The sequence below is a fragment of the Arachis duranensis genome, chromosome 4 (assembly GCF_000817695.3).
Source record: "Arachis duranensis cultivar V14167 chromosome 4, aradu.V14167.gnm2.J7QH, whole genome shotgun sequence".
NCBI classification, from domain to species: Eukaryota; Viridiplantae; Streptophyta; class Magnoliopsida; order Fabales; family Fabaceae; genus Arachis; species Arachis duranensis.
In genome coordinates this window covers 108,287,142-108,297,333 of record NC_029775.3, presented here as the reverse complement: position 1 = coordinate 108,297,333, position 10,192 = coordinate 108,287,142, and the positions used below count along the sequence as shown (strand labels likewise).

The following is a 10,192-nucleotide window of genomic DNA, read 5'->3' as shown; positions in this document are numbered from 1 at the left end:
AAATTAATCAAATTTTGTTGGTTGTTTATTATAAGAAAAAAATAATCTTAAAATTAAGTTAATTCTAATTTCTATTTTATTGTATTCCAAATTCACCTTAGGAGATTTTTTTCTCGATTGATACAGAAACATGAAGACGTTCTTAGTTTATCCGTTACACGATTTTGAAAATACCGTACATATCATGCTCTTTTATTTCAAACTTTAACATAGTTATTCTTATGGTGATCATACTTGAAGGCTTAAAATCAAAGGGGATGGTGGTTTCATGTAATTCTATTACTTCTTGGGCTAATAAAAAGACTTTCTTACTAGCATTACAAGTACTTGTTTGAGCGTCATTATCTTAATAAAAAAAAAATTTTTTCAATGAAAAAATATCTTTTTTATTTTTTAGCGTATTTGACAAATTTCTAGTAGTAAAAGTAAAAGCACTAGAAAAGTAAAAAAAAAAACATTTTTTTTGAAAAGCTGTAATTTATATCTTTTTTAAAAGATTTTTTTTCCTTAAAAAAGATATTTTTCATATAATAAATAAACAAAAAAATATTTTTATATTGTTATACCCAAACATAATTGATAAATAAAAATATCTTTTTACATGAGATACCCAAACATAAAATTACTTTTACTTTTTCATAAGATCTTTAAAAAAAATAATTTGAAGAAAGATATTTTCTTAGAAGCTCACCTAAACAAGCCCAAGGTGGACGAAAATTATAATTTTAATGGCAGTATATGTAAAATGATGGTGTTGTGCAAACCAAGCAAAGTGGTGGCTCAACTCTCACAGCTAGTCCAAGTCAATCTTCTCTCCCAAGTCAACCATGAGTTTCTCATATCTGTTCTTAAATCGTGGAATACACTGCAAAAAGGAGAAAAGAAAAAACGCAAACTGCGAATTCTTATGGTCTTAGTTGGAAATAAAAAAAGATGAAAATGAAATAGGAGAGTGCAACGGTGACACTGGTGATGATTAACATGGTTAACATAATGGATAACGCAGACTCGTCTCTACTTCCAGCGGTGTACAAAGAAGTTGGTACTACTTTTCAAAAAGATCCCACTGCTCTGAACACACTCACTTTCTACAAAGAAGTTGGTACTACTTTTCAAAAAGATCCCACTGCTCTGAATACACTCACTTTCTACCGATCATTTGTTCAATGTCTCTGCTACCCATTCGCCGCTTACCTCGCCAAGCACCACAACCGTGCTCATCTCATCGCTCTTGGTGCTTTTCTTTAGGCTGCCACCACATTTTCATAGGTCCCTCCTTTACTCCAACTCTCCCCTTTATATATTTATTTGCTTATTGCAACATATCACACCAAGATCACCATTTAATTTTAATTATTACTAAGTGGCAATTTCAAGAGCTTTAAATGGGATGGGACTTGCCATTTTTGTTCCGCCAATCGAATTCTTTTTTATATTTTTTTAAAATGACCAAAATTTTTTAAAAAAAATAAGAAAGTTTTGAAATAATTTTATTTGCCATTTTTGTCACTTTCTAAATCTTTCTAAAATTTATTTATCCGTATCTTTCGAAATTACTTTTAATAGCGAATAACAATATAAACTTTGAATACTATTTTAGTAATTTACCCTAGAAAATAAATAACAAATGGTTCCTATCTACCAATTTTTTGAGATATTATGGTCTTCTTAATCCCAAATCCACTTTCATCCATCAATACTACCTCAATTACACTGCTACAATAATCATGATGATATATACAAGATGTAAAATAAAATCATGTTCAAAAAGAGGGAAAAAACAAATCCAAGTCCCTGCTGCACATAATCGTACTGATGCTCAACATATCAGAATTAAATCAAAACAGTTGCAATAACTAACTCGAGCACTGAGACTTGACAAAAATGCTTATTTTTTTCTTCATGAAAACAAAGCTTAAACAAGAGGCTAAGTGATGCATCCTGCTAAGTCTGAAGACAAGAAATGTTCCCAGACTGGGAAGCCTAGAGCACTAATGATACAGCTTTCAGATGGATCTAATATTATCCATCATCATGGCTCTTCTATCAACTCTGTGTGACATTGTCATGAGCTTTATTGCTACTGGCAGAAGAACTTTTAGGAGGAGGTGGTTCAGAACATGCCCTCAGGACAGCTTCATTCTTCAAAAATAAAAGACACATAACATGACATTAGACATTGATGATAGAAAGTCACAAGTTCACTGCTATTCTTATTATTCTCTTGAAACAAAAAATACATATACAAGAAATCAATACAGATGGAACAAAACAAAACAGAATAGGTGTGCCGCGGGAAGTTACTTGAAACAGCAACAAGCCAAGGCTAACTTATTCAAGCCAGAGCCAGAGCCACACCCAAGCTTTGCCAAGCTTGGATCATAGTTACATGAATCCCCCCATTACGAGACATTACCCACCCCACCAGTTCGCATGTACCAATCACACTTCTTCTAGGTACCATAACGCCATATTTTACATGTTAGCTCACTTCCTCCAAAGTACAGTATCCGTTTCGTTTAAAATAATTATGTAAATGAAAGAGATGTTAGCTCATACTCCAGTGTATTAAGTTAGCTATAGTTAGTTAAATTAGAAATACTAATGTGCAGCAGAGCAGTAGTATATATATATCACTGTACATACAATAATCACACTTTTGGCATCAATGACAGAGTACGTACTCCATTTTCTCTCTCAGTACTCACTCCTCTAACAAGAGATGGCTTATGTAAAATGAAGCAACAAATAAACACCTCTAAGCATTCAGTCCAAGATACTGAAGATGCCCAATATGAAATCGGGGATATAACTACACTATGTAAACCGTCAAAGTTAGGAACTTAGTTTGCAGCAGCTATACATATTAAGCACCGTATTCCCAAAATGCGGTAAACCTTAAACCCTAAATTTTAAATCCTAAATCTTAAACAGTAAGAGATATAGTTTAAGCTGTAAATAATAGGGATAGGTATGTCAGATACCTGCCAAACGCGGAGGAGACGCTTCTTGGCATTGGCTTTACGGGTAGTAGTGAGCTTAATTCTCTTCCAAACGAGGCCTCCAGAATCATGTTTCTTCACAATCTCCAAAACCCTAGTCCCCCAAAATACACCCATCCTCGTATCTTAGCTTGCAACTGCTGCAATGATTAAAGCATTAAGATAATTCAAATTTCAGGAACAATTAAGTATCAAACATCAAGAGTAGATAAGATCAGGTATAACCCTCTCACTAAGTCGCACACAACACAAACAAGAACAAATACCGAACCGCAAAATGGTGGGTCAGACAGGGCTAGAGGCGAGTGGCGAGTGGCGAGCGGCGAGTGGCGAGCGGCGAGCGGGAGAGTGGGTCTTCTCTTTGTGGTGTTAGGGTTCTCTTCTGTGTCGTGAGGTTGGGGAGTAGGACTTCTTTTAAATTATTATTATTATTATTATTATTATTTCCTGTGTACAGGTTAAATTATTTAAGAAAATTTACTAATCAATGGTTACAATCCAAAATTAAAAAAATTATATTTTTTGTAAATGAAAAATAATTTTTGTATTCAAGTAATAACTCGTACATTTGATTTGAATATTTGAATTACTAAAGCTTTGTTTGCTTGAATGAAAAATAAAAGAAAAGAAAAGAGAGAAAAAGAAGTTGGAAGAAAAATCTTTTTTTTAGTTAGATTGAAGAGAAAAATAAAAAAAAAGTTAAATAGTATAAAAAAGTTAATAAAACTTATTAATTTTTTTTCTCTAATATTGAATAAAAAAGTGATGGAAAATTTACTATGTTATTTTACTCCTATTTTTTTAATATATTTTATAATAAAAGGATAACATTATTTTTTTATAATATTTTTTATTTTTTTTCATCCAAACATATCTAAAGAAAATAAAAATTCATTTAACTTCTTTCCTTTCATAATTCGATATAGATTTTTTTCCATATTTAAAAAAAAACTTCGGTCATTCATAAATAAAAGAAATTAGTTATATTTTATTCAAAAATACTCCTAACGTATAATTGTATTCAATTCTGTTTTTAATGTTTTTGGCTTTTATCAAAATTTTTCTTAGATATTAATTCCATTTGAAATTTTGGGGACAAAATTAAAAACATTTAGAGATAATTTTAAAAAATAAAAAATATTAAAGACAAAATTAAATAAATAAAAAATATTAGAGACAAACTAAATAAAATTAAATATTAAAAATATTTTTTAAAAATTTACAAACTTTATAAACAAAAATTATACTTTACCTTCAAAGATAAAATGTTATAATCTTCTTTTAATTTTTTTTTGGACATTTTCTTTGAACTTTAAAATTGAGTTTTAATGTATTTACATATACCTTAATCACTTCTTTTTCCACCGAATCCGTCTGAATTCAGACAAAAGACAAATAAAAGCACGTTTTGAACATTAAAAAAAAAATCGAAGAACAAGCCTCAATTACTTCAACATATGATTTAAATAGACATTTAGATCGTTTGGAAAGACACTTTTTTGCCATCGACTTGCTTAAATGCAAATTTCAGCTGAAGATCATTGTCAGACCAAAGGGGAAGACAACATAACCCGTGGAAATATGAGGTTAAATCTACTACATATATCTATGTCCATTTTTTTATTTTTTGGTGACTATATCGATGTCCTTTTTTTTTAAAAGATAAGAAAATTCGAATTTGCAACCCTTTAAGTACGATGTCATTTGAGTTATAACTTATTGACTATATCAATGCCCAATTATTTTCTCTAAAATACTCCTTTTCATATATTAAAATATTATTTTTATTTCTAAAATTTGAATTCAAAACCATTAGTTAAAAAAAGGTATTTACTATCTTTAATCAGTTCCAATTATTACACACAGTTGAATGAAAAAACTAGAATTAATAGACATGCCTATTAATCCACCAGTTAACTAATTTATTTTCTCTAAAACACCCCTTTTCATATATTAAAATATTATTTTTATTTCTAAAATTTGAATTCAAAACCATTAGTTAAAAAAAAAAGGTATTTACTATTTTTAATCAGTTCCAATTATTACACACAGTTGAATGAAAAAACTAGAATTAATAGACATGCCTATTAATCCACCAGTTAACTATATTCACAGAGAAGAGAATAACCAAAAGGAGTATTTACAGATTTGAAAGTAAGCAAAACTTGACCTACGCTGAATTTGCCAGGTCACAAACGGACGGGGCTATCTTCAGACTCTGGAATTAAATCTGCACAAACGTTAACACCTGCACCCAAAGCAAATATTGGCATCAGCAGTTTTCAGATAAGATTTCTTATAAGATTCTAGCACTGAATAACCAAAACTATAATTCTCATTTCAACCATTTGGAACGAATTTCTGTGACTACAGGCTTTGAATTTAATAACTTTTCTTACTATCTGGCACTGTGGCACATCAAGTACACTACATAACCTGCAACATAAAGCGAAACTTCTGCACCCTATTCGAGACATGTAACCTAGCAATGGGTAAGATGGCAAAACGATTCCTACATGTATAACAGTTTCTAGTCCATTTAAAATCATATGCTAGTTTATGTTAAACATAGAACTTTGTCAACAGGTTAGTTATTCCCCACAGTAGCACTTCAGATATATTAACCCTCATCTCGATTTTATTTAAACTGGGAAAACTGAGACAGAGGCATAGCATTTATATTTTATCACTAAAAAAACGCATAGAGCAAGTCTTATCCATCTTACTGCCAATTATTAGATAATGTTACTGGTGTCAGAGGAGGAGAAGCGATATCCCTTGATATAGATGATCTGTGAGACGTCTGCAGTGCCCTTGACCCCTGTAATGCTGCACCTCGAGCACCACTAGAAGGTATGGAGAAACTACGAGGCATGGCCTGAGGTGGCATTGGCAATGGAGATGCTGCATTTGATGCAACCAAATTACTTGGAGGAACCATTTGATTTTGACCTCTGGAAAACAATGGCCCTGAATGAGCCACCAAATCTAAAAGCCTTGAATTGGATGGGGAACTAGTTGGAGGCCTAGGAAGTTCATGAAGCTCACTGATTTTGGGTGAAGACATAAATCTAGGAGAAGCACTAGGAGAGACTTTAGGAGAGGATGAGGGAGGCTTTGGCATTGGGGTTGGCAAAAGAGGTCCAGATAACAATTTAACAGTTTCTACTGATATAGGTTTGGTAGGCCAAGGATTACTTGTCAACGGGCCAGAAAAGGCATGTCTCTTAATCTTTTTGGAGTAAGCAGAAACATAATCATCTTTTTTAGAGGATAAAATTCCATCTACCGAAGGAGGCAGCAATCTGGTGGAGGTAGTATTGCTGTTACTCTCCTTGAGTACAGAGACTGTATTTTTTCCTGTAGGACCAGGAACCTCATCTACAAGAACTTTTTCATTTTTCTTTTGTTCAAGAGGGGAGGAATGCCACATTTTCTTTGTAGGCTCATTTAAATTTGTCAGCATTTTGGAAGGTGCTTGGTTAATGGACCCTGAAGAGGTTGAACTCTTTGTCTCACCTGGTGTGGGTAGCACATACGAACTAAACTTCCGTGATAAAGATGGGCGCATTTGTCTTAACTTTTCGCTGGGATCAGGTTTGCTATCAGCAAAAAGTGGGGCAGATTGGCTCCCTGACGTAACCCTGAAGGAAAACAAATTCCTTTGAAGCCTATCAAAGTCTTCCTGCAAATAGAACAACAGAGAATCAATATGTATACATTAATTTTTCTTTATGCATCTTAATTTTTCACTAGAAAGGAAACTGAAGAATTATGTATCTAAATTTATCAACAGGCATATTGAGTTATTGTGCCTAAGGAAGTTTCTTCTATCAACTCATGAATATCGATAATCTCTTTTAAGTTTAACTTCTAACCTTAGTGGCATCAGCTGTTAAACCTTTGGAAAATGTAGGCTCCACCTGGTCCAACTGGAAGGATACATACACAAGTGAGTACAATGTTTATTATAGCAATTTTCAACTAATTTAAGCTTATTCCTTATAGACTTGAAATTAGAAACAAAAATTCCAACATAAGAATATTTCCATAGCACTTTCATAATTTACTTCATTGACCAAGGGAAGTTTCATCTACAGGTTCTTACTCAATCCATCAATCTAGCAAATAAGGATGTGAACTTTCATTGCTCAAGACAACTTTCGTGTTTATGTCTGATTGTGGAAGTAGCTTCCCAATCTTCAATAGACATCCATTTCTAAGTTTGACTAACATAGAAAAACAGAACTACGAAACTGTGTGTCATATAAGGTTGTTACCTCCATTGAGTTTTGTGATGTAGAAACATCTTGCTCTTGTTCATTTTGTCCATAGTCAAAACTCAACTCTCCATCATCATTCTCATCATTTTCATTGTCGTCATCATAATCTCCATCTTCTTCATACCCATTCTCCTCTTCAAGACCACTGAATTGATAATCAATGTGCTGCCGTTCAGTTACTGATTTTACATGTGGTTCTACTGTCTCAAGGGACTTGACTGCTTTCTCGAAGAAACACAACTGTTGAGGCATATCAGGAAGTAATGATAATCATCAGAATTATAAAGTTGGAAATGCGTACTCTAAGAACAAATAGCGGGAATCAGAAAAACCTGAGCGGCGTGGTGACGTGCTGCCTGTGTTAAAAGACTGCGGGACTGTCCTTGCTTTAGTGATTTCAATCGGAAAACAAATAGTGTAGCCTCCTGGTCATATTCATCACGAGCATTCTGCAACTGCTGCAATGTAAAAGTTTCCCCTTTCCCACCTTTGGACCTACCTCTTTCCTTATATTTGGTTACCATATACTCATAAACATCTCTGCAAAATCATAAAACTAAACAATAAGTCATAGCCATGTATCACAATCAAAGACAAATCAGGATTTAATACATTACATACCTTTTCTCCTCACATTGTCGCTTCATTTCCTGTTCCAACATTGAGAACACCCAAAAAAATATATCAAATCAAAATAAATAAATATCCTTCATAAAGAATAGAACAGAAAATTTTTCTAAAAATAGTTTATTAGCCACAGCTCCTAAAGTTGTGGATTAAAATAAACCTGCTATACAATAATGAAAAGTTGTAAATTTGTAATTTTAACCAGCATTGACATTTACACAACTTGAAAGCATATAATATGTATGAAGCATCCTAAGTTTGTCAATCTTCTATGTCTGTATCCTAATTGTTCATGTCTCCATACCCCCCATAAAGTGAACCTACAAATTAAGAAACAAAGAAGAACAACTAAATTGCAACTAGGTCCTGCTTTCTTTTTTCTGGTACCATATATCCTGATTGTGCTCTACATAGATTCAGAAGAAGAAGGAACTTGTGTAGATGTCTTAAAAGTAATTGCATTTTGTGATTAAGATCCACTATTCATTGATTCATCTGTGTATAAAATGATGCCAGTTTTCAGCCATTCTTTCCAATACTCAAGTTTCTAGTTTCATATATTGATATAAAAGAAGCTCATGGGATGGCTCCCTATCTGATGCCTCATTACTAATCTAATCAAACACCTAGTTGCGAGCCCTTCATTTATGATTATGAACTGTTCGTTGCCATTGTTTATAAGAGCAAAATAAATCTTGAGAAGAATGCCTATGCACACTTAAAAACACATTGATATCTATAAAGAAATTGTGGCAGCACAATGAAGACAGTGAAGGACAACTGGACAAGATAGAACAGAGGAGACAAGAATAGAAAATGCAGGTGGAACTACATGCAACAAACCTCCACAATTCGAAGTTCATTCAGAAGAGACTCTGAGGGAGTGGTAATTGTCTGGAATACATGAGAACGCTGAAATTGAAGAGCGAAGGGTTACTGAAAAAGTAAAAAGTAAAAGCAGAAAACATTGAAAATGAAAATAAAAAACGTTTCCTCAGACACCAAACGGAGCCCTAAGGGAGTGGAATGAGACGCGGAGTTACATAGTTATCAATGAGCTTCTGGAGTTTAAACTGCATTTTGCCAAGCATAAGGAGGACTTTTCCTGCATGAATAATAAGGCGGCATGTAAGTTATACGACAGCTTGCTTGATTTGATACATATGAAGTGGGATAAAGGGCAGAACAAATGAGTACCAGTATCATCTTCATGATCAGTCAAGGCGGTTTTCTCGAGAAGGCAAGAGCCCATATCACGCAATGACTCCGCAAATTCTGTGAATCAGCAGAGCAGAACATTAACAAGTGAGTAGAAGATATCACAAACAGCACGGAGCCAGAGCAATAACAAGGGGGTTAATGCTCAAAATGCTCCCTTAATTAAGACTTATCCTTTCACAAGGTATGTTTCAAAAAATTAAGCCGGGAATGGATCCTCTCAATTTTCTTGTAAACTGTGACCACTTACTATATATTCTTTAAGTGAGACTCAGAGAAAACATGTGAGAGAAGACATTGAATGGTGAAAGATCGCACTTCACAAGAAAATTGAGAGAAAAGAAAAAGTTGAGAGGATCCATTTCCAAATTAAGTCTATAAAATTAACAGGCTACATAAGCATAAGAAACCATATGACCTATATTTCTATATTGAGCATTAACACAAACAAGAAATGAACATAGAATACCAAAAGCACTGCTGGCAGTTGCTGCAGCTGCGGAAAGTAAGGTATCGTAGCAGTCCTTCATGTCCTCCAAGTCCTGCAAATACAAAATTCAAATACAATCCTCCAAAACAAACCCTAATCCTATTTTATTGCTGTTGTATTTCTCTTGTGTTGTGTTGTTATCTTCTCCGATCTGAGAAATGAAATTAGAAACAAAAAGGAGAAAAAAACAAAGGAAAGAGCATACCTGAGCAGCCTGAGCAAGCTCGTCAACGTTGGGAAGCGGAAGAACAGCTCTGGCGGCGGTGGCGGTGCGGCGTTCCTTGTGGTTGTGAAGCGCCAACCCGCGCAACTTGTTCAGAGAGCTCTTCATGGATAACAACAACAATCTCAAATTCTCAATCGATTTCTTGAACTTGTACGGATTCCTCTCTTCTCCTCTGCTTACGCCAACAACAACTCCTCCTTCGAACCAAGCTCCTTCCCTTCAACTTGAAATTTCGCTTCGCTTGCCTCTTCCTTTATTGACTTCTTCTTCTTCTCCGCCTTCCCTCCTCTTTTTATTGTTATTTACTTGTGCTTTGACCTGACTCTTAATCCACCATTTACTACGA

General features: G+C 33.9%; 2 protein-coding genes across 10 annotated transcripts; both read right to left on the bottom strand.

Annotated features, from left to right (window-relative positions):
- Positions 1-1,679: 1,679 nt before the first annotated feature.
- Positions 1,680-3,410, bottom strand: LOC107485711 (uncharacterized). Of its 8 annotated transcripts, none has more exons than XM_052260041.1 (4): positions 3,344-3,383; positions 3,274-3,308; positions 2,985-3,142; positions 1,680-2,142 (listed from the first exon to the last, which is right to left on the bottom strand). In XM_052260041.1, exons 3-4 carry the CDS (start codon positions 3,117-3,119, stop codon positions 2,047-2,049), a joined length of 231 nt encoding a protein of 76 aa, XP_052116001.1. In that variant the 5' UTR covers positions 3,120-3,142; positions 3,274-3,308; positions 3,344-3,383; the 3' UTR covers positions 1,680-2,046. The 8 variants fall into 8 exon arrangements, with proteins under 8 accessions (XP_052116001.1, XP_052116000.1, XP_015961723.1 ...); XM_052260040.1 differs by having other exon boundaries at positions 3,269-3,308; positions 3,344-3,361; XM_016106237.3 differs by having other exon boundaries at positions 3,274-3,410.
- A 2,292-nt stretch (positions 3,411-5,702) lies between these two features.
- Positions 5,703-10,150, bottom strand: LOC107485712 (uncharacterized protein At2g33490). Of its 2 annotated transcripts, XM_016106243.3 has the most exons (10): positions 9,826-10,149; positions 9,600-9,672; positions 9,110-9,187; positions 8,956-9,017; positions 8,756-8,824; positions 7,907-7,935; positions 7,618-7,825; positions 7,283-7,525; positions 6,881-6,934; positions 5,703-6,687 (listed from the first exon to the last, which is right to left on the bottom strand). In XM_016106243.3, the coding sequence occupies exons 1-10, from the start codon at positions 9,949-9,951 to the stop codon at positions 5,725-5,727; spliced, it is 1,905 nt and encodes a 634-aa protein (XP_015961729.1). In that variant the 5' UTR covers positions 9,952-10,149; the 3' UTR covers positions 5,703-5,724. The 2 variants fall into 2 exon arrangements, with proteins under 2 accessions (XP_015961729.1, XP_052116336.1); XM_052260376.1 differs by lacking the exon at positions 6,881-6,934 and having other exon boundaries at positions 9,826-10,150.
- Positions 10,151-10,192: the final 42 nt, after the last annotated feature.